The sequence below is a fragment of the Muntiacus reevesi genome, chromosome 2, assembly GCF_963930625.1.
Source record: "Muntiacus reevesi chromosome 2, mMunRee1.1, whole genome shotgun sequence".
Classification (NCBI taxonomy): Eukaryota; Metazoa; Chordata; class Mammalia; order Artiodactyla; family Cervidae; genus Muntiacus; species Muntiacus reevesi.
In genome coordinates, this window is record NC_089250.1 from 178,920,802 (window position 1) to 178,945,158 (window position 24,357).

Genomic DNA, 24,357 nt, shown 5'->3' on the forward strand with positions numbered 1-24,357 from the left:
CAATGTTGTGTTAGTTTCAGGCTTACCGAAAATGAACAGGTGGTTGCCACAGGGGAGGAGGATTGAGGCACAAACAAAATAGGTGAAAGGAACTAAAAGGTACAAACTTCGATACATGTTATATTAGTTTCAGGTATACAATATAGTGATTCCATATTGTAATACATTACAATTTCATCACCTCAGTAAGACCAGCAAGCATCACCATATACATTTGTGACTGTACTATTGACTATATTCCCTATGTGAACATTACATCCCAGTGATTTATGTATTTTCTATCTGGAAGTTTGTACCTCTTAATTCTCTTTACCTATTTGGTTTGTGAATATTCATTAGAAGGACTGATGCTGAAGCTGAAGCTCCAATACTTTGGCCATCTGATTCAATGAGCCGACTCATTAGAAAAGACCCTGATGCTGGGAAAGACTGAAGACAGGAGGAGAAGGGGACGACAGAGGACGAGATGGTTGGATGGCATCACTAACTCAATGGACATGAGTTTGACAAGCTCTGGGAGATGGTGAAGGACAGGGAAGCATGGTGTGCTGCAGTCTATAGGTTTGCAAAGCATCAGACATGACTGAGTGACTGACCAACAACAAATAAATGAAATTATACCATAATTTTTTTTTTCTGTTTGACTTATTTCACTTAGTATAATACCCCAGGTCAATATTTAAAAGCCAAACATGTGATTAAAAAGTGGGCTGAAAACCTAACTAGACATCTTTAAAATGACATACAGATGGCAACAGGCACATGAAAATGTGCTCAGCATCACTCATCATCAGGAAATGCAAGTCAAACCCTTAATGAGATACCACCTCACAACCATCCAAATGACAAATTATCAAGAAGACAAGAAACAAATGTGAGCGATGATGTGGAGAAGACGGAACTCTCCTGCACTGTTGCTGGGAATGTAACTTGGTGCAGCTACAGTAGAAGACAGCATGGAGATTCCTCAAAAAGCCAAGAGAGCTACCATAAAATCCAGCAGTTCCACCTCTGGCCATTTATCTCAAGAAAGGGCTACTTTGAATATATATGTGTTTGTGTGTGTGTGTGTGTGTGTGTGTGTGTGTGTATCCCTATGCTCATTGCAGCACTGTTTACAATAACCAAGATATGAAAGTGACCTAAACGTCCAACATGGGTCTTGAATTGCTCCCCACAGCGTTTGGGTTTAATTCTGTGGAGGATGGAAGTATTGGAGAGATATGAGTAACAGAGGAGTGGTGCGTGACTCATGTTTTACCAGGCTCTGTCTGGTGGCAGAGTGGAGACTAGGCAAGGCCAGTCTAGGGTCAAGTAAAACTTGACCCTCCTCAGGGAGGTTACAGCCCTGATTAGGAGAGACGGCCAACACTTTGCTCCTCTTTTGCAGCTAATCTGTGATGCTCATCCATTCCTTCATTTACACCTCCTGTGTCATTAATTCCCTTCCTCATGGCCTTTTGAAACTTGCCCCCTTCCTCTGATTCCTCTTTCACTCCTTGGCTTCATTCATCTTTTACTTCCCACTTTCTTGTAAACCCAAGTGATTCTGACTGTGACATGTCAGAACTATTTGCAGCATCCTTTATCTGCTGATGGGCTTCCCTGGTGGCTCAGAGGTTAAAGCATCTGCCTGCAATGTGGGAGATCTGGGTTCGATCCCCTAGTTGGGAAGATCCCCTGGAGAAGGAAATGGCAACCCACTCCAGTATTCTTGCCTGGAGAATCCCATGGACGGAGGATCCTGGTGGGCTTACAGTCCACGGGGTCACAAAGAGTTGGACATGACTGAGCGACTTCACTTTCACGTTATCTGCTGACACTATGAGTTCATAAATACATAAAGTTTAGTCACATGCTCTCTTTTTGTGGCCACAAACAGCTTTAGCAGTTACAACAAGAGTAGAAGCATGATAGATGGTGTGGAAGGAGATATTTATCCCGGAAGAGGTTGACACAAACAGCCAGGTTATTTCAGGAAGCCTCTTGGAATCTAGCCAAGTATGATACTAGAAAAATGTAGAATTACGAGATCTAGCTACATGCCCTGCATTCATGTTTGGGCAAGATTCTTCCTCACCCTAAGCTTCTGTTTTTTTGTTTTTGTTTTTTCATTTATTTTCATTAGTTGGAGGCCAATCACTTTACAATACTGTAGTGGGTTTTGTCATACATTGACATGAATCAGCCATGGAGTTACATGTATTCCCCATCCGGATCCCCCCTCCCACCTCCCTCTCCACCCGATTCCTCTGGGTCTTCCCAGTGCACCAGGCCTGAGCACTTGTCTCATGCATCCAACCTGGGCTGGTGATCTGTTTCACTATAGATAATATACATGTTTCAATGCTGTTCTCTCAAAACCCCACCCTCGCCTTCTCCCACAGAGTCCAAAAGTCTGTTCTGTACATTTGTGTCTCTTTTTCTGTTTTGCATATAGGATTATCATTACCATCTTTCTAAATTCCATATATATGTGTTAGTATGCTGTAATGTTCTTTATCTTTCTGGCTTACTTCACTCTGTATAATGGGCTCCAGTTTCATCCATCTCATTAGAACTGATTCAAATGAATTCTTTTTAATGGCTGAGTAATATTCCATGGTGTATATGTACCACAGCTTCCTTATCCATTCGTCTGCTGATGGGCATCTAGGTTGCTTCCATGTCCTGGCTATTATAAACAGTGCTGCGATGAACATTGGGGTGTACGTGTCTCTTTCAGATCTGGCTTCCTCCGTGTGTATGCCCAGAAGTGGGATTGCTGGGTCCTGTGGCAGTTCTATTTCCAGTTTTTAAAGAAATCTCCACACTGTTTTCCATAGTGGCTGTACTAGTTTGCATTCCCACCAACAGTGTAAGAGGGTTCCCTTTTCTCCACACCCTCTCCAGCATTTATTGCTTGTAGACTTTTGGATAGCAGTCATCCTGACTGGCATGTAATGGTGCCTCTTTGTGGTTTTGATTTGCATTTCTCTGATAATGAGTGATGTTGAGCATCTTTTCATGTGTTTGTTAACCATCTGTATATCTTCTTTGGAGAAATGTGTGTTTAGTTTTTTGGCCCATTTTTTGATTGGGTCTTTTATTTTTCTGGAATTGAGCTGCAGGAGTTGCTTGTATATTTTTGAGATTAATCCTTTGTCTGTTGCTTCATTTGCTATTATTTTCTCCCAATCTGAGGGCTGTCTTTTCGCCTTGCTTATAGTTTCCTTTGTTGTGCAAAAGCTTTTAAGTTTCATTAGGTCCCATTTGTTTATTTTTTAAGCTTCTGTTTTTACATCTGTAAGTGAAAGTGAAAGAAAGTGAAGTCACTTAGTCATGTCCAACTCTTTTGCGACCCCATGGACTGTAGCCTACCAGGCTCCTCCCATAGGATTTTCCAGGCAAGAGTGCTGGAGTGGGTTGCCATTTCCTTCTCCAGAGGATCTTCCCCACCCAGGGATCGAACCCAGGTCTCCCGCATTGTAGGCAGACGCTTTACCGTCTGAGCCACCAGGGAAGTCTTTACATCTGTAAAGTGGGAATCAAAAATGCCAGCACTGCTTATCTCACAGAGTTCGTAGGGAAATCAGTTAAGAGAGACATGAAAGAACTTTCTTGGCTTCTCTGGTGGCTCATACCAAAAAGAGTGTGCCTGCAGTGCAGGAGACCTGGGTTTGGTCCCTGTGTTGGGAAGAACCCCTGGAGAAGGACATGGCAACCCACTCCAGTGTTCTTGCCTGGAAAATCCCATGAATGGAGGAGCCTGGCAGGCTACACTCCATGGGATCTCAAAGAGTCAGACACAACAGAGCAACTTCACTTTCCTTTTCCTTAAAGAACTTTCTAAGGTGTACTGTGCAGTAGATATGTTAGTGATTCATTTGTCAAGAAAGAGAAACTCAGGAATGGAGTAGAAAGTGAGCAGTCATGAGGTCCTTCTCATCCTTTTGCTATGAAGTCCATGGAAGTACTTCTGCTTAAGGGCACCTGTGTGTGTTTCTTCATGGTGGGATGTGTATGGGTCAGAAAGAACATCCCCGTACCTCACCCCAGCCCCTACTGACTGGCTTGCCAGGGGCCCTCACTTTGTCTCTGTGTTGGGGCAGAGCTCTGGTCACAGACCTGTGATCTGTGAAATTGGAATCTAACGCATAAATCAATCCAGAGCAATATGGCCTCCCCATACTCTGAGCAATTCTTTCAGCCTGTGGAAGTCAAGACAGGCTTCCCAGAAGAGGAGTTACCTCTAAAAGGACAGGAATAGAAGACTGACGGGGCCTTTTGCATCAGCTGAGTCCCTGACACCGTGCTCACCTCTCCTGGTATCTGAGCCTAATGCCTAATTCCATGCATGTTCTTTGATTTCCACCTCTGATTGATTTCTAAGGTTTGAAAAGATAAGCTGTGAATAGTTGATGAGGACACTGTGTTCCTAAAACATGTATAATTAGTTTACCTTGGCAGTACTATAATTGTCTGTTTCTCTCTTTCTTCCACCTGAGTAATATCTGGATCTTAGTCATATCTGTACATGAAACACTTGGAATAGAGCTTTGACTGAGGCCATCAGTACACAAATGACCAAAGGAGAGATGTGAGGTGTAGGGTGCTCTTAAGGCACATGCCTTCCTTCACGGTCTTCATATGTGAGACTTTTCAACTCAGGTGTGTCTGCTGTGGAACAAAGGGAACAAAGATCATGCCTTCTGTTATTTCCCTTGTAGAGCAAGGCCGTTTGCCTTTGCTAGGACATGGCTCTGGCTACACATTTTCCCCAGGACATGACTAGAATGTTGCCACTGGGATAGATTCCAACCAGCTGGACCAGGCCCTGAGGTGAATTGGGAAGGTGATGATGTGTAAGGCTTAGTGAGAAAACCATCATATTGGCATATGTTTTGGAGGAAGGTGAAAGTATATAGTTTCCACAAGGATTTTGTTTCCAAGAATAATAAGAAAGGCTGTGGGTTTAGCTGAGTGAATTAAGTTGTCAGTGTTATCAGATGATACCATAATCTCTTCATGGGGGATGTATTTTGTGTTCCTTTCAGTGGGGAATATAGACAGGTGGGTCCTCATGACACAACCTGTTCTTGTTCCTGCGAGGTAAATTGAAGTCCTGGGTTCTTCAGTCCCATGGGGGAGCCCCTGGCCAGGGGTAGACATTGAGATAGAAGCCAGAATTTTAACCAGTGTGCTGCTTCAGCCTTGGGTCTCACTATTTCACACAGTGACCCTCATCATGAAACAGCAAACTTTGAATACTGGTATTTCAGAGCAGAAGACTTGCCATCTTTCTTCATACTATTTATAACATATTTTGATCAATAGTTGTTGGGAAGCCACTTGTAGTCACTAAACCTGTTTCTCTATGTGTATGTGGGGGGTTATAGCATGACCCTCCTTAATGCTACCCAGTGTTTGTGTGTGCTTCGTCACTGAAATATGTCCCACTCTTTGCAACACCATGGGCCATCAACCTCTGTCCATGGGATTCTCCAGGCAGGAATACTGGAGTGGGTAGACATTCCCTCTGCCAGGGGATCATCCTGACCCAGGGATCAAACCTGGGTCTCCTGCATTGCAGGCGGATTGTTTATAGTTGGGCCCTCAGGGAACCCCAAAAGGGATCCAGAAAAGGCACCAAAAGGGGCAGAAATTTATCAAAATTCCTCGGACTTTCTGACTTTCCCTGAGGATCATCTTCCAGCTTCCCAGGTCTGTCCTTTGTTGGTACTCAAGCTTCCATCCATTTCTCTCCTTTGCTGCCTCTCTCTAGGGCTCCATTTCCCCAAGGATTCCAGAGGTATGCCCCATACTGAGCTTGGTTGTGTGTACAACTTCCTCCACCAGGAGGCCCCTCCCAAGGGAGGGGACTGTATGGCTTCTAGTCCACAATCCAGCACAATACCATCACCTGAATTAACTCACTTGGACTGAAGCAATGGACAGATAAATGTGTTCAGACAATACAATTCTCATTGGAATGTGCATTTTCACAGGGGCCTCCTGGAAGAAATCTGAGCCCAAAGATGACAAACTGATGGTAGAAATTTCATGCTCCATGAGAAGCTCCCAAGGAAATAAAAAAGTGTAGGAGATATAGTTCAGACTTGCTGCATTTTACTAATGAGACTTCCACTCACTTGGGCCAGTATGGAACAGCCCTGGGAACTCTCAGGCCAGAGTGAGGGAAAGAGTTACCAAGAGATGAGTATCACTTTCTGCAGAAGGAGTGAAAGTGAGAAAGGATAAAGGGAGAAGGAAGTGCACAAACACAGCTCACATGTCTTGTGTTTCTATTGTTTTAATAACCTACGAGGTTTTGTTTTTCATGTAATCCATGGTTATTCAGGCCTGGAAGATGCAGGACATTGTTCAAAGTACTGATAATGAGCCAGAGTAAATTCTCAATGCTCAGCCCTCATACTGCTCCCTTCAGGAATTCAGCAGGGGTAGAGGGAGGTCTGGGCTTCTCAGGTGGCCCTCGTGGTAAAGAACTCATCTGCCATTGCAGGAGACATAAGAGACACTGATTCAATCCCTGGGTTGGGAAGATCCCCTGGAAGAGGGCATGGCATTCCAGTATCCTTGCCTGGAGAATACCAATGACAGAGGAACCTGGCGGGCTACAGCGCGTGGGTCACAGAGTCAGATATGACTGAAGCGACTTAAGTGCACAAGGGGAGGCCCACCAGCAGGTGATACCAACTGCTACACTAGGCCTCCTCTGTATCAGCTCCTTGTTACCCAATAAAAATTCCCTGTCTGTGCATGCTAAGTTGCTACAGTAGTGTCCAACTCTTTGTGACCCCATGGACTGTAACCCTCCAGGCTCTGCCATGGGATTCTCCAGGCAAGAATACTGGAGTTGGTTGCCATTTCCTCCTCCAGGGGATCTTCCCATCCCAGGGATCTAACCTGTGTATCTTAGGTCTCCTGTGTTAGCAAGTGGGATTTTTTTCTTTTACCACTAATGCCACCTGGGAAGCCCCCAAATGCCCTTCCTGTCCACAAGTGGGAACCCATCTGCTCTGACCCACCAACACCCCACGTACCCCAGAGATAACATGCCCTCATGTGATCTTCTTGAAGTCCTGTTGCTGTACCTGCCACATCACTGGTGCCTAAGGATGTTGGGGTCCTCTTGGCCATCGGGCTGCTTTTTTCTCTCTCGTTGCACCCTTTGATCTTGGATTGCAACCTTTCCAGAGAGAGGAGATCATTCTTTGAGCTAGAGTCTGACTTGCAGGATACTCTGAGGGTGGGACAGGAATGAGCCTGAATTGATACCATTGGTGCAGCCATCACCCTCTCCTCCATGTCCTGCCTCTCCTCCTGGGGCCCTCTTGTCAACAGGATCCTGGTGGATTCTTCTGAAAATACAGAGACAGTGACCAAGGCCCAGTCAGGCCCTCTTGGTGTGTCAACAATTCAGGAAGATGACATGGTCACCAAAGAGCCACTGGGAGAGAGCACACAGGTACCCAGGGGTTTTGCTTCTGCCAATTCAATCTGTCTACTTTTCTGGATGCCCACTCTACAGAAAGCACTCTGCTAGGTACCTGGGACCTGACTGTGGCTAGTATCCAGCATGTGCCCAAGCTCTTGAGCCACTGAGGGGACTAGACTGGGAAACTGACTGTGGTGTGGGAGAGAGTAGAATTGTGTACAGGGGACAGTTCCCCAGAGGAGGAAATTGTTATATCTGCTGAAGGAGGTTGGTTTTGGAAATCTCTAACACAGATGTTCTGTCAGAACTTCATTTTGAAGCATAATTAAGAGCCTACATTGGACACAGGGGCATTCCTAGGCAGAAAAAAAAATCATATGAGTAACAATAGCAATCAGTACAGCCATCTTGTTTGACCCCCTAGAAAGAGATGGCACCTGACTCCAGTATTCTTGCCTGGGAAATCCCATGGGGAGAGGAGCCTGTCGGGCTGCTGTCCATGGGGTCACAAAGAGTGGGACACGACTTAGCAACTAACCCACCACCACTATCTTGTTTGAAGGATTTCAAACATTTTGGACTGCAGGCAACCATAGAGATGGGGCAGTCTAGAGGAGAATTAAAGCCAGTGGCTTTATTTGAGTTTCTGTAACCTTTGTGCTTACTTCTAACATTGACTGAGTTGTTTATTGATTTCCTACAGAATATGACCTCAAGGGAGGTCAAATTGTAATGTGTATGATGTTCGGCCAACTACTAAGGCAGAGGGGGCTCCTGCAGGTGGGGCCCAGGTGACCCTTCTATTGGTTGCAGCTCCAGCTCCACCTCCTTTCTCAGCACATAAATCTCCCAACTGGACTGAACCTAATGTGAACTGAAGCTCCGCACTCAGAGGCAGGCAGAGAGCAGCACACACAGCTGAGAGGAAACTCAGAGGAGGGAATCGCCAAGAAATTTGCCATGGAGCTAATCCCAGGCTTTTCTGTGGAAACCTGGGTTCTCCTGGCTACCAGCCTGGTGCTTCTCTATGTGTGAGTAACCGTTAGGCTCATCTTCTCTGTATCCTGGGTCTTGGGGTGCTAATCAGGAAAGGGGGTTCCCTTAGTTTTTTAAAGTTCAAAGGAAATAGAGGGGAAGTTGCTGAAGCATCAGGTGCTATGAGCACAAAATGGTTATTATTTGTCTTACCCACATCTGTTGAAGGAGTTAACTTTACTCCTGAGTTGCTGTTAGTATAGTTAGGAGGGTTTGTGACATTATTTGCTCCTGTAAATGACCCTCTGATTGACTACCAGTTTGCATGGACCTAGATTAGTCAACTAGAGTCATCAAAGGCAAGTTAAAAACAACTGACCCACGTGCAGCATAGTCCTCACTGATTCCCACTGGGGAATTCCAGGCTGGGAATCCTGGGGGCAAGAAGCAACGTGGGTTTTTGTTTCATTCTCTCTGACTTCTGGATTCTGTACCTGCTGCAAGAGACATGAGGAAGGATTGGCCCCTTTGTCACTCAGGAGTTCCTGCTCCGGACCCTCCTTCCAGGTGTCATTTACACAAGGCACCGGGTACACGCAGACTTTGCTGGGCGGCCAGAGACTGAGCAACTCTTTTTTCATAGCCGTCCCCCTTTTCTGTGCCCCTCCTCAGGGCATCCCTTCCTAAGACTCAATTCTCGCACTCTGTACTCTGCAGAAACTGTCTAGTTTCCAAATGAGAAATCCTAAGGTCTGAGGAGACTTGGTAAAAATCTTGAAATTATATTCATTTCTTTCACCTTTTCTTTCAATCTCCGGAAGGGTTAGAATCAATGTACATATTTTCTTTCCCCTGTGATACAAAATCTACTAAGCCTACAAGAGGCACAAGCCCCAGAGTCCAATTTGGATTTTATTTTTCCTGTATAAGTGTGGCATAGAAGGTTGAATCAAAACCATCTAGCAGAAAAATTCAGTTCAATGTTGAGATTCTGTTATCATGGATTAGGTTGGGAGAGGAGATACTTCCAATGAGTGATTAGAGAGATACCCCTACAAATCACATTTAGGTTCTGTGTCAATTTCATTTTTTATTAAGTGTAGGAAATCATGATGACATGTACGTAGGTAATATTAACCTCATTTTAATTACTTGAAAGAAGTATTAGGAATTTAAGGTATTGCAGCAACATATTTTCTGTCTGATATTATAAAATTAATTGGTACAGTTTAATTTCATTCTATTTAGTACTAGATTTTAAAAATTGATATGAGTATTTCCAGAATGTGTTTTTTCCCTGAAGCATAAAAGAGGACTGTTGTCCAGTACCTAGAAAAGTATGTAAATAAATTCACCCTCAAGAATAATGCCTGGAATATGAATCTAGTGTAGTAAAATATTCCTGTGATGTATCTTTTTAAATATACATGTCCAGGAGGGAGGCTATTTTAATCTTCAGGGCAGGTGAGTATACATGCCTGGGAGCCAGTGATGATATGAGAGGCATCCAGAAAGAGATCGGGATGGAAGGGAGAATATTCCTCTCTCCTCAGAGCAGACCCCCCAGAGTTACTCCTCAGACCTGGTCCCACAGGAGGTCAACAGAGTTGGCATCTCATCTGCTTGAAGCCTGGGGACAAGACACAATCTCAGTCACACTGTGTGTGGTCCGTCTGACAGTGGGGCTGGTACTAGCCAGTGTCCCCACCAGGCAAACATCCCTGTAGCCTGAGAAGGTACTGGTGCAGCCAGAAATCAGCCACTGCAGGCAATGCTCTTGTTATGCTGACACAATGTAAAGACTATAAAAATGTTGGCTTTATCTTTAGCCCCTTCCTTTTTACCCAAAATAGCATTACTGCACCAAAAAGTGAAAAGCTAGAAAGAAGCCAAATAATTCACTCAGTCCATCTGCTGCCTTGGTGGAACCAAGTGAATTTAGACACTAGACCAGATCTTTCTGTGGGACCTGTATTGCCAGCATGGTCACTCAATTGCTTGGCCTCACTGTTGAGCTCATGTAGCACACTGAAGGTTCAGAAGCAGAAGTTGACTTGCCCTGTTTGTGAAGACAAAGGAAGCAACTGGGGTTTGAATAGCCCAGGTCATCCCTTTTGTGGTGATTGGTGCCCACACCTCCACCACTTGTTCTGGAGGAAAGAGAGAGATAGTCAACTGGGCTTGGCCAAGGTACCTCTGTGTGCACTTCTAACATAGGTACTTCCCTGAAGCTTTTTGGGTTTCTCTTATCACATACTATAAGGTTGCTAGATTTATACAGAGATTTGAACCTGTGCTACCTTATAGGCTACCTTCCAAAGAAGGAGAGACAGGAGCTTAGTCCAATATTTTGGAGTTTTTTATGGTCACTCATTTTTGGTCACACACAGTCTTTTGCTCTACACAGGAAGGTAACTGAAGACTAGGAGCCTCCATATCTCTTAGCTGAATGTGCCTGTAGGGCATTTTGAACCATTTATACACAGCATGCTTTTCAGCTATACCTTATTAATTTGCCTCTACAGAGTTAGCCTTGGAGGCCTAGCAAGTTCACGTTTAAACCACTGATAGCAGTCTCTTCCTTCAGCCTCTCTTTTCCTGAACCCTGTCATCTCTCAGGAATACCAGAGTGAGCAGGCTTGCAAAGATCCATATCCCGGAGTTGTGGGCTTACACACATAATACATGAAGGATAACCTGCAAGGAGGCCTGCCATAGGGATCACTAGCCTCGACTGGTTTTTAAGATAGTTGAAGTGCAGAAGCAGGAGTCTAGCTGCTTTATGACTGAGCATCTTTAGAAAAACAAATGTATTTCAGGCCCTGGGCTTAGCAGGTGATTGGAGGACCAAATGCCATGAATTGGGGAATCGTCTGGAGATGGATCCTTTAGTCATTGATTCATTTATACAGTTTCAGAGAACAAAAGGGTCAATCACCCTTTTTTATAGTTCAAGTCAACCAAATTGCCTGGTGACAGAGTCATGGGTGTAGCTGAAAGGTACTCAATTTCTATGATGGCAATGGAAGCCTTGAACACAGTTTTCATTTTACAGACAAGAACACTGTGCTTGTTTTAAGGCCTGCTTATGAAGACAGAGTTAAGAAGAATCAGATCTTAAAATGAGGTCAGATCATGGAGGGAGAACCCACTCCAGTGTTCTTGCCTGGAGAATCGCAGGGACCGGGAGTCTGGTGGGCTGCCATCTATGGGGTCGCACAGAGTTGGACACAACTGAAGCGACTTAGCAGCAGCAGCAGCATGGAGGGAGCTCTGATGCATTGGCCACTTGATGGGAAGAGCTTACACATTGGAAAAGACCCTGATGTTGGGAATGATTGAGGGCAGGAGGAGAAGAGGGAGACAGAGGATGAGATGGTTGGATAGTATCACTGACTCAATGAACATGAGTTTGAGCAAACTCCAGGAGATAGGGAAGGACAGGGAAGCCTAGCATGTTGCAGTCCATAGGGTCACAAAGAATCAGGCATGACTGAGTGACTAAACAACAAAACAATATAGAGGAAAGGAAAAGGATAAGAACAATGCCAAGGTAGACTCTAGTAACTCTTGTCATTGGGCAGATGCAGTTAACCAAAATCTCATGTTTGATACAGAAAAAAAGTTTCCCCTTTGTATCTAGAATGAGAATCTCTAAATCATGGAAGAGTTAACTTGCTGAATACATATGAATGAATTTTTTGGAGGAATTATAGCCTAAACCTCTCAGGAGCTCTCAAATTTAAACATTTATCAAGCATCCATTCTAGGATTGGTACCTTCAAGATTTCACTTGATGGTGAAAGTAATATTGTCTCACTGTGGAAGAGGGAAATAAGATGATGAATGAAAGTAATTATTGCTTTTGGAATTGCTGTTATTATTTATCACCTACATGTTACCTCCCTAGGCTGACAGTTCCAGTTCCGAGTCTGTGACTGGCCAGCTCCACACTTATTCCACAATCCCTGATCTGGATTTTCTCTTTTCAATTTATAGATATGGAACTTATTCACATGGACTGTTTAAGAAGCTGGGGGTTCCTGGGCCAAGACCTCTGCCTTATTTTGGAAACGTTCTGTCCTACCGAAAGGTGTGTGTTGTTTGATGTCCCTTTTTCACTTCTTAAGGTTGCAAATCCCAGCTGATTGCATAGTAAAAATTCTCCTCCTCAGGAGGCAGATGAGAGTTTTCTTACTTCCCAGAAATGGCATCGTAGGCCCCACCCACACATGCCCTCTTTACCCAAGGCCTCTATTGTCAGCTGTCGGGAGCCTCAGGTTTGCCTCCTCAGACAGCTGAACTCTCTGGCTGAGTCAGCACAGGACTTGAAGTTCCATCTTGTAAGCTTTGTTAAGAGGATCTTCTCTCTGCCAGGTGCAATTCCCAGCAGGGCACAGTCTTACTAATTGTCAGAAGAAAAGCATGAAGGGATGCCTGGTCATGGGTCTCAAGCAGCGTAGAATACAGTCAGATATATCCTGTTGGTTGCATAAGCTCTGGGTACCCTTTTTTCTCCTTTCTCCTGAATTGCTTGGATGCTTCGGTTCTAATGTATCAGGTAATTTGCACATGTTTGGATTCTCTCAAGAACTGCTAATGCCTGCATTTTTTTTTTTTCTTTTTTTCCCATTTTCTGCTCTACCTTTGCTACACATGACATCTTTTTGGATATGAAAAACTGAAAAAAAGCTTTCTGCTTTTCTTCTGTGCCTTCAAAGCAGGCACCCCATGGGTGAGTTTGAGCAGGGAATGAGTGTAACTGAGACAAGATGGTGGTTGTCTATTTGCTTCAGATACTTAACCGCTAAATAAGTTGTAGAGTTTCTAAAAATAAGGCAGAATCACATATACAAAAATCACTAGAAAGGATATGATTTGACAAAATTATTAGAATTTTAATTTAACTGAAAGGAATGTACCAGGTGGCAGATGGACTGTGAATTCTGATATTCATTCAGCTCTGATGCCTCCCCCAGGGCCCTGCCCCTGAACTGAAGGTCGTGAGCTGCGTTCCGATGTGCAGGGGTAGAGCCCCATGTGCAGGCTACTGTCTGGCTCAGATTTCCTGTCCTGCAGACATGAGGCTTGTTTCTCAGATGCTGATTCTCCCAACTGAGGTCTTCACTGTCTCATTACTGCCTCAGAACTTCCTGAACTTTTTCCCATCTGAAGAAGTAGTAATTTCCTCTTCACCTTTCCCAGATGAACTCCTTAGTAGATGCACCCCAACCCACATTTCTGAGACCTTTATTTACTTGTTAAAGCATTAAATATCATGATAGAAACTTAGGGACAGGCTTTTTTTTTTTTTTTAAATTATAGAAGTAAAAACTCAGGCCAGGTTTTTTTTTTTTTTTTTTCCCTGTGTGTGTGTGTGTGTAGCAGAATTTTATTAAAATATAAAAAGGACAGAGAAAGTTTCTGAGACAAACATCAGAAGGGGGATGGAAAGTGTCCCCCTCACTAGTCTTAGCAAGGGAGCTATACACATTTTTAATTGGTTTTTACAATAAATCAAAAGAATGTCTCAAGTTTGTAAAGGTCTTACCAGATCCACTCCCAAAATTTACAAGTTTCAAGATAACAAGATTAGTCAGAAGGTTCTTGCTAAGGAGAAACGTCCTCGAGCAAGATACATTGTTATGTTGACTAAGACAAATCAGTATAGGAAAAAATATTTGTCCTTTTCTCCTTGAGAGCCCCAGACCCCTTTCTCCTCCTTGGGGAATCCATAATATTTATCTGCCTAGGAATTGACTCTCTCATTCCCCCTTTTCTTTTAGGAGAATTATGTTGCCAAGGGAAAGGGGCATCATTTTCATCCCATACTACTTCCTGCTGTTGAGGGGCGTAGCCCCTAAATTGTTGCAGCAACATATTCTCCTAACCCTCATGTTGAGGGTGTCTGATCCAGGGGCCCCAAGTAATAGTTTGAGGAGCCTGTGGCATTCATAGGAGCTTGAACAACCATTTGTAACTTAGGTTTCAGCCGGTTAGGAACAAATCCAGTTACATAGTTATAGATGTAAGGCAAAATGGTCATTAAACCAAGTTAAAACATAATCAAAACTAAAAGTTACATTATGTCCATAGTTACACCAGTCCATCTTAGGATTGTTAGATGTCATCAGATCAAGAAGAGGCATCACATACGATTGTTGTTCATGAAGGTATATGCAGAGTTGAAGAAAGTCCTTTCCTTGAAGCAGAGAAACCCACCATGAGAAGCCTTCAGTTGATGAGGAGGGGGAGTGCTCTGCAGACCCAGCAATTAGACCGATTGTGGAGTCTGAGTCTGGTGTCACCTCCCAGAGTTCTCGTAATGTCTGTTGAAAAGCTGAAAGCTGAGTCACATAGTTAGTTAATTCTAAGGCTTTAGGATCTATGACAGTATCTGTGTGTAAAAACAGCTTGTCATAGACAGAGTCCCTTTTTGGAGGGGGGCAGTTTGAGCCCTCATTAAAAGCCAGGCAAGTCCCCCACAACCCGGAATCCAAATGTGGCAATAGCCTGTAATGCCTAAGAATCCTCTCAATTGTCTTAAAATCATAGGTAGAGGATGATTTAGTATAGGTTTAACATTAGAAAGTATCATCCTTCAAATCAATCACTGAAAATTATACAACTTGTTTAGGAATTTCAGGCAATAAAGTATAAGAATTAGGCAGTTATTATTTGTATATCTAGAGCAAGTCTCCACTTATCATTTGACCCAAATAGGAGTGTTGCGTGGACTATTGTAGGAAACTAATAGCCCTTGTTCCTTTAAATTTTCAATGATAGGCTTTAACCCTTTCTTAACCTCGGGTTTTAATGGATACTGCTTTTTTTTTTCTTTTCTTTTTATTAGTAGGAGGCTAATTACTTTACAATATTGTAGTGGTTTTTGTCATACATTGACATGAATCAGTCATGGATTTACATGTATTCCCCATCCCGATCCCCCCTCCCACCTCCCTCTCCACCCGATTCCTCTGGGTCTTCCCAGTGCACCAGGCCTGAGCACTTGTCTCATGCATCCAGCCTGGACTGGTGATCTGTTTCACCCTAGATAATATACATGTTTCAATGCTGTTCTCTCAAAACATCCCACCCTCGCTTTCTCCCACAGAGTCCAAAATTCTATTCTATACATCTGTGTCTCTTTTTCTGTTTTGCATATAGGGTTATTGTTACCATCTTTCTAAATTCCATATATATGCGTTAGTATACTGTATTGGTCTTTCTCTTTCTGGCTTACTTCACTCTGTATAATGGGCTCCAGTTTCATCCATCTCATTAGAACTGATTCAAATGAATTCCTTTTAATGGCTGAGTAGGATTCCATGATACTGCTCTTGATGTGAAAATAGGTGAGGGTCACTGAGCTTGATAAGGACAGGAACAATATTTTGTGCTCGACTCACAGTTTTCCATCAGTCCGCACTTTAGGATTTACATTTTTTTTTCAGTTAATAGAGCGGGTTCCATATTCATGAAAACAGAGGCCTGAACTTTTTTCAGTATATCCCTCCCCAGAAGGGGTGAGGGAATCTCTGGCATGATTAGAAACTCATAAGAAAAACAGCTCAGAGTCCCAGCTGCAGCTTAAAGGATGACTGAAATAATAGCATTTGGCTTGTTCTGACATAAGCGGACCAGGGGCTTTAGTGAGCAAAGAGAAAGCTGCCCTAGGGTCCAAAATAAAATTGACTGTTTGGCCCACCACAGTTATTAATACCCGGGGTTCCTCAGGTGTAATTAGGATGGGAGCTTGTGTGGTGACCCCCAGGCACCTTTGGTCCTGATTGTGCAGAGAGTCTGACCCCTGGGGCCTACACCTCAGAGGGCAGTCTCTTCTCCTGTTTGGTCCTTTGCAGACTGGACATGGAGCCTGGGGCAGCATAGATGCCTGAGGGCAATCCCACTTGAGATGCCCCTCCTCTCCACAGGAATAACAAGCCCATCCCTTTTCACCTGGGTCCCTCTGGGCATTTTTCTCAGGCTGTTTCAGAGCAGGTCTAACAGCCATTTTTGGGGCTTCAGTCTTTTGCCTGGTTCTTTTTTCCCTCTTATTTTCCTTCTCATATTCTCTATCATAATATACTGTCTGAGACAACTGTAACAGTTTTTCTAAAGACTGATTTGGTCCAAATGCCAGTTTTCATAACTTATGGCAGATATCTGGAGCCAACTGAGTGAGAAATCTATCTTTTAAGATCATTTCTCCCTCTGTAATTTCAGGATCAATGTCAGTAAACATGCGGAGAGCCTCTTGTAATCTTTATTAGGAGTTTACCAGGAGTTTCCTTCTCTCCCTGTTCTATGTCAGTCAACTTAGCATAGTTTAAAGTCTTAGCATATGCTCTCTTGAGTTCTTCAAGAATACATCTGGCAAAGTGGCTCTGTTATGGGAACTGCTTGGCTCCCAGTAGGAGGAGGGTTATTTTGTGATCTCTCTTTCCCCTTGCTTCCAAGCCATTAATCTGCAAAAGTAATGGCTTCCCCCAAAACTCGAGCTCTCAAGTCAGGAGTCAGCATCTGTCCCAAGACATATCCTCTAAATAGTCTACCGAGACTGAGTCAGGCCCTCTTGGAAGGGTGCCCTGATTCTCAGCCTGTTCAGTTGGCAGGCCCAGATACAGGGGCAAAGTAAGAGAACAGGAGGGAGCTGAAGGTTTCACACCCAAATCTGTACCCTTAGGACACAAGTCTGGCATGTCTTACAGAGAGATAAAGAGCAACATATATGGCACTTCCATCCATTTCTTTGTTTTCTGCAGAACTGATCTAATTGTAAACAATATTGTAATTAAGAGACTCTTCAACAGGCCAGTGTTCCCTGTCTTCCAAAGGATACCATGGCCATTCAGTATCACAGAAGAAGATCAGGCATGTCTTTTTAAACTCTGGGGATCAAACTTGTCCCAGTTTTGTTTTTTTGTTTGTTTATTTGTTTGTTTTTAAATACATTTTAAAAGAGTGGTTCTGAAACTGTTGGCTCCCATCTGTAAGAGAGAAAAAAGCGGCATCCACAGCCATGGCTTCTTCTCACTGAAGGTGTCCCTCCCTGCTCTAGATGGGGGTGTAGACAGACTTTCCACTGGAGTTTTCTTTCCCTGGTTTGACTTAGTCTTTCCCTTACCGATGTAGGTGCCTGACTCATCCCTCCTGATTCTACCACCGAGATGGGGTGGAGATGCACCAGGGGTAGATTTGATGGCATCCCAAATTGATTGTTAGTCCCATACTACCACATCCTTTGTTTAATTTGTCAGAGTAGTTTCCCAAGCTAGGACTACTAGGGGAAGCATCCGCCTTCCCTGTGCCTATGCACAGTCCCGAGTACAGTCCTGACTGCAGTAGAAATGGTGAGTCATAAAGGGATAAACAACAACCAAGACGTCCCTTCTGAGTGTCACCATGCCAGTATATGTGATAGTAAAAGGGTCGGCCAGCGAGGAAAAAGTGATTTTTGTCCTCAAGCTACCAGGACCAGTCCTTCCAGTTCATTTCCACAGATTTCACAGAAAGAGTGTCTAAGGAGCTGAGAGAAGCCACCCGAGAGCCCCTTATGGCCCACTAAGAGCCAGTGCTACCAGAGGAAGAAGCCCGTCGCATTTCCAATCTGGCCAGATCCCGCAGTTGCCACTCTGCGTCCTCAAAAGCCTCATGGTCAGCAGCCGTGCTTCTCTCCACATAGATCAGAGGCACAGCCGTGACGAAGACTCACTTTCAGAGTGCGGGTCCCTGAGACAGGCAGCCAAGAGAGTGACCTCTAGCCTGAGAGCCATTCCTGGAATTAGAGTTCTGTCTTGCTCCCAAATGTGCGGCATGAATAGCAACAGCATGAATCACAAGTCCATTGAAAGTCTGTGATTCAGCAGATTAGGTTAGTAGTTCTAATCCTCCACGCAATTACGAAATGGTCAAAGGGACCAGGGAAAGGTGACTGGGAAAGGAAAGTTCAGTCCACACGCTTTGCCCTCTTCTGGCCACGCCCCTCACAGGGACATTGGGTGTCTCTTGGCATTGACAGATTGGTATAAACCCCTGACAAGGCTCCCCTTTCTCTGGGTCTGCCTTCAGTCATTACGAGGCACTGTGAAACTGCAGAGCAGGGCTCTTCACTTGCTTTGTGCAGGGCATGTCATTCATTCACACAAGCACATCGTACAGTTAGTAAAGTAAAGCAGAAAACATGTATACTGAGAGAGCAGAGAGGCTAGAGCTCTTGAGTGTTCTGAAGATCCTGGACAAGCCCCAAGATGATAGCTTAATGTGAACAATGCGGATTCGTGATCTCTGAAGATTTAGCTTTGGGACCAGGGAGCAGGCTTGATCACTCAAGAGCTTTTGTGTAGCAGACATTTACTAAAGTATAAAAAGGGACAGAGGAAGCTTCTGACATAGACATCAGAAGGGGGACGGAGCGTCTCCCCCTCGCTAGTCTTAGCAAGGAAGCTGTAAACTTTTTAAATTGGTTATGACTATCAAGCCAAGTGTTTAAAATGCACTATTCCTTGTATAGTTGTGGCACCTCTCCATTTTTTTCTGTGTTGAGCTGGAAAACTAGAAGGCATGTCCACTTTGTCATTAATTCAATCACTCACTCGCTTTCTCATTGAACACACACCCCTTAGACTTCTTTAAATCTGCGAGATTAAAAGATGTCACTAGTGCTTTAGCTTGCTTATTCTGCTAGAATTCTAGAAAGAGCTCATGAGATAAAAGAAAAGGCTGCTAAACTAGGAGATGAAAGTGTGTGTGGGATCTGTTATTTCCCTCAGCTTCAGTTTTCTCACATGTCCATGGTGGATTAGAGATTAAGAGATCTTAGACAACACATGCACAAGCAAAAAGCCTTCAGAAGACAAGGAGTAATTAGTATTCATTGACAGAGATAAGTGTTTAATATCTATAATATTCAAAGAAAATTCAAGAGTGATTTTAAATTGTCAGTTTCAAATATCTCCTCTATTTTCTCTCCTTTCCCTTAAGACATTTGTGCATAAGAACTTCCCTCCAACTGCCAGTGAACAATAGTTTTGTGAATTAAAGGCAGGATTCAATACAGTATATTAATAATGTAATATTGTTTTTCCTTGTAGGGTGTTTGTGAGTTTGATGAAGAATGTTTTCAAAAGTATGGGAAAATGTGGGGGTGAGTATTCTGAAAACTTCCATCGGACACACTTGTTATAATAATCCTGCCCTCCCCCTGGTGGTGTGGAGTACAGTCTCAGTCCAGAGCTTCTTGGAATGAAGTCACGTGTTGTAAAGCTTGCAGGTTTGTTCTATCAGAGATCCTGGAGGCCACAGGTATCCAGGTCCGCAGTCTGAATCAGGCCTGGAGAGTCACAGGTCGTCACTCTTCTCCAGACTTTGAGGCCCAGGGACTCCTAGCATCCCTTTCTCTCTAGAATCTCACTCTTCTCCTGTTTTCTGTTTTTCTCTCCTTAGGTTACCTTTAATTGCATAAAATGCATTATCCAAGAACATTCTAATATGTGCTCATAAATGTATCTTATGACCCTTTCCCACATGATTCTCTTTTAATTTAAACCCAATATCCTTTATTTAAATTCTGGATTTAGTATGTCTTTTTGGAAAAAGAGATGAGGGTTATAGGTTAATATAATGGGAAATAATATCTGCTCAGCTTTTTACTTTTTCTGCATGTATGGAGTTTGTTTGTTTGTTTGTTTTTTAATTTTCAGATAAGATGTTCCAATAGAATTGTATTCAATGATTGTCTTATCTACTGTTTTTCTCTGACCTTGAGATGTAGGGTATACATATCTAACCCAGAGTGTGTCAGGTGGGCTTTAGGAGCTGTTAGAGGTTTGGTGAGAGCAGAGGGAGGGGTGTCTTGTGGTGCTTCTTTGCCAAAAGCAAGTGGCAGAGGCTCTGCCCGTCCGGACCTCTTCATCTTCTCTCATCAGGCCCTCAGAAACCGTAGGAACCTGTGAGTTGCCATGGCCCCAGACGTCAACCTGGTTGAGTGGAAAGAATCCACAGCACTGGGACACTCCTGGCCCAGCTCCAACTGCCCCTCCAACATTTAGTACTTGTGAGCTCTGGATGGAGTCCCTTTTTCATGGTGGATCCCAGTTCTTTTTTAAGAAAATGGTTCTCATGCTTGGATGTATGAGGAGCACCTGGGAGAGCTTGTTATAAATACAGACTTTGACCCCACTCATCAGTGCACAGAATCACTATGATCTGAAGTGAGTTAAAAAATCTGATTGAACTGTTAGTGAGAGAAATTATTAAGGCTGGAGTGACATCATTAATATAAAGCAAACCACTATCTCTTCTCCACCTAAGTGTTGTTGCAAAACTGTGATGGGAAGAAGGGAATCATCAAAATAATAAGTCAGTCAGGTGGAAGAGCAGATTAAGTGCCTCCTCAATCCCTCCTGTCACTGCTTCAGCACTAAATGCCCTTGAGACCCACTTAAACCCTCTGAGTTTTAGAACAGCTTTTGGAAATGGGCAGAAGTAAGTGCAGTGGTTCTCTGCAATTTTTATGTGTGATCATGAAACCATTTGAAATTCCTCTGTGAAGTTAAAGGAGGAATAGGGAACATGTGGAAAATCTTCCAATTTGTTCTAGCCATTGCAAGTGATTAATAGTGGAACCAAAATGTCAGAAGACAGTGTAAATAACTCAGAGTAAACCTCGTGTCAGTGGCCAATTCCCATGAATGGACATCCTGACAGTCAGGAGATCAGGTCACAGAGTGACGTGTCACATCTGAAGAGTCAGCTTTGTGTGATAGGTGGGTCAAACATGGGCCTGTCGAGCTGCTGACGGATGTCACTGACATGGAGCCCGAGGCCCATGGGACCCATGTAATGAAAAGAAAATATTTAAAAGATGAGTTTAGCTTCTTTCCTGGCTGGAACCATGGAGGGTGCAGAAGAGAAGAAAAAGAAGATTCCTCCTGTGCCAGAAACCCTTAAGAAAAAGCAAAAGAATTTCACAGAGCTTAAGATCAAGGGCCTGAGAAAGAAGTTTGCCCAAAAGATGCTTCAAAAGGCAAGGAGGAAGCTTATTTATGAAAAAGCTAAGCATACCAAAAGGAATACAGGCAGATGTACAGAACTGAAATTCGAATGGCTAGGATGGCACGAAAAGCCAGCAACTTCTATGTACCCGTGGAACCTAAATTGGCATTTGTCATCAGGATCAGAGGTATCAACGGTGTGAGCCCAAAGGTTCGAAAGGTGCTGCAGCTCCTTCGCCTCCGGCAGATCTTCAGTGGCACCTATGTGAAGCTCAACAAGGCATCAATTAACATGCTGAGAATTGTGGAGCCATACATTCATTACATGGGTGTACCCAAATCTGAAGTCTGTAAATGAATTGATCTACAAGCATGGTTATGGAAAAATCAACAAAAAGCGAATTGCCCTGACAGACAACGCATTGATTGCTTGATCTCTTGGGAAATACGGAATCATCTGCAGGGAGGATCTGATTCATGAGATCTATACCATAGGAAAACATTTCAAAGAAGCAAACAACTTCCTGTGGCCCTTTGAATTGTCGTATCCATGAGGTGGAATGAAGAAAAAGACCACCCATTTTGTAGAAGGTGGAGATGCTGGCAACAGGGAAGACCAGATCAACAGGCTTATTAGAAGGATGAACTAAGGTATCTACCAGGATTATTTTTGTAATCTGGTCCATTAATAAACAATTGAAACAAACAAACAAAAAAATGAGTTTATACATGTTTCTCTGATTTCTTTCATTCTCTTTTTCCTGTTGTTCAAATTATCCTAAACTTGATGCTATCAAGGTTATCTCACTATTTAAAATATTTCCTTAAAAAAGTATTAGCTAATAAGCAAATTTTAGAAAATAGGACAAAAGAGAAAATCTTTCATAATCCCACTGTCACTTGTGGAGCATTCCAAATCTTTTTCCATTTGCAGATATATTGTTACAAATTTATGATAGATGTGTCTACAGTTTTCATCTAATATTATATGCATTTTCATGCTTTGGGTATATCTTCAAAAATGACTGAGTAGGTAGACTCTCCTTAATTATTTTTTAATTTTCAGATAATTTGTTTTCTTCAATTATTTACTAACCTAACTTCCTTCTTGATAATGAAATATATTAAACCTATAAAAATTATGGAAAATGATACTGGAAATACCTATATACTTACCACCTAGAATTAGCAGTGTTTTCATGGTATTTTTAATGATGACTTTAGAAGGATGGATTATGTAATGTTAAGATAAACATCTGGACTTCCAGGTATGGCTCCAGCTGCAGAAAATGGCTCCTTAAGTTTAATCAGCTCTGTTTTCCCTACACAGGATTTTTGAAGGTAAACAGCCTCTGTTGGTTATCACAGATCCAGATGTGATCAAAACAGTACTGGTGAAAGAATGTTATTCTGTCTTCACAAACCGGAGGGTAGGCATCCATTTTTTTAAATTTAAAATTTGTTTATTAGATATGCATTTTGAAATATGTTATAAATTCACAGGATGTTGTCAAAAGAGAAAATATCAGAGAGGCTGCATGTCATGTACCTTTCGTCCTGATTTCTCCATTGGCAATACGTTGATTAATTAGAATACAATTTCAAAGCAGAAAACTGGCATTCATACTATCCACAGCGCTTATTGTGATTTCTTCAGTTTCATGCTCACTCATTGTGTATGTTTTGCTCTGCGAAATGTGTTCTAGATGTAGATTTGTGTAGCTACCATGACAATCAATGTACAGAACTGTTCCATCCCTACAAGTCTCCTTACTATTCTTACATAGTTGCAGCAAGTAGCTTGTTTTTTCCTCTTATCAGGATGTTTAGCAGAGCAAACAGTGCTCTTTGAATTTTGATGAGTGATTTATCAGTTTTCCCTTTTATGGATTTTGCCTTTGTTGTCAAGTCCAAATTATCTTGACCTAACCCTAGGCCTTGAAGATTTTCTATTTTGTCCCTAAATATTAAATCATTTTATGTTTTACATTTAAGTCTATAACCTGTTTTGTGTTAGTTTCTATGCAACGTGTGAGGTTAAGTTTTTTTTTTTTTTTAAGTTGGCTTCTAAATGTCTGAATTGCTCCAGCACCATTTATGGAAAAACTATCCATTTAAAATTATTTATTTGTTTCATATTTATTTATTTATTTACTTTACTTTTTGCTGCCCTGGGTCTTCATCGCTGTGCTCAGGCCTGAGCCTGGCAGTGTGGGGGTGTGCGGGTGTGCGGCTGCAGAGGTTAGCTGTGGACAGGTGGGTCAGTGCAGTCGAGGGACAGTAGTCAGGACTGGCTTTAGGCATCTGAGCATCTGCAGAGCCTTGTGATAGTGTTTTGCACATGCGCTCCCAAAAAGACTGACTGCTGGTGTGGATCCTGGGTCTTATAGCATCAGTGGTGGCATTAACTGGGCAGCTTTAGTGGGGTTGGAGGCAGTAGGGGGAGTAGGATTCATGAAACTTCCTTAACACCATGAACATGGAATAAAAGGTGGTTGATTGTTCAGTTGATTGGGGAGAAAGTCTACATGCATTGATCAGTTTCAGATGGTATCAGAAGCTGCACATGGCTCTTCCTTTCCCTTTCCTGCCCCTTCCCTCCCCTCTCCTTCCTTTGCCTGCCATCTCTTCCTGGACAATGTAGTCCTAAACCCAAAGGTGGGCCACAGAAGGTGGGCAGCCTCACACGTCAGGGTGGGGCCAGAGAAGGAAGACAGTGGCTCCAAGTCAGAGACCGAGTAGGGAGGGGAGGGTGTCCACAGGGGATGGCTGGAGAAACAGGTAACTGATCGTGTTGTCTCTTTTAGTCATTTTTAATTTTTCCAGCAAGGGAAAATTTCTCAGGCTGGGGAATTCCCTCTTGATGCTGAGCAGTGCAGGCCTAGGGGAAGGGATGATGCAAACAAAATGTATCTATTCTCCTGTGTTTGTGAGTTATTTTCAAGTGTG

At 43.1% G+C, this 24,357-nt stretch overlaps 1 protein-coding gene and 1 pseudogene across 2 annotated transcripts in view; both read left to right on the forward strand.

Moving 5' to 3' along the window:
- Positions 1-8,398: 8,398 nt before the first annotated feature.
- LOC136160331 (cytochrome P450 3A24) overlaps positions 8,399-24,357 on the forward strand; it is a 39,793-nt gene continuing 23,834 nt past the window's right edge. For both annotated transcript variants that reach the window (XM_065923838.1, XM_065923837.1), the window contains exons 1-4: positions 8,399-8,469; positions 12,413-12,506; positions 19,507-19,559; positions 22,739-22,838. In XM_065923838.1, coding sequence (XP_065779910.1) covers positions 8,399-8,469; positions 12,413-12,506; positions 19,507-19,559; positions 22,739-22,838 — 318 coding nt within the window. The remainder of the gene's footprint in view (positions 8,470-12,412; positions 12,507-19,506; positions 19,560-22,738; positions 22,839-24,357) is intronic.
- Positions 21,309-22,083, forward strand: LOC136160337 (large ribosomal subunit protein uL30 pseudogene; annotated as a pseudogene).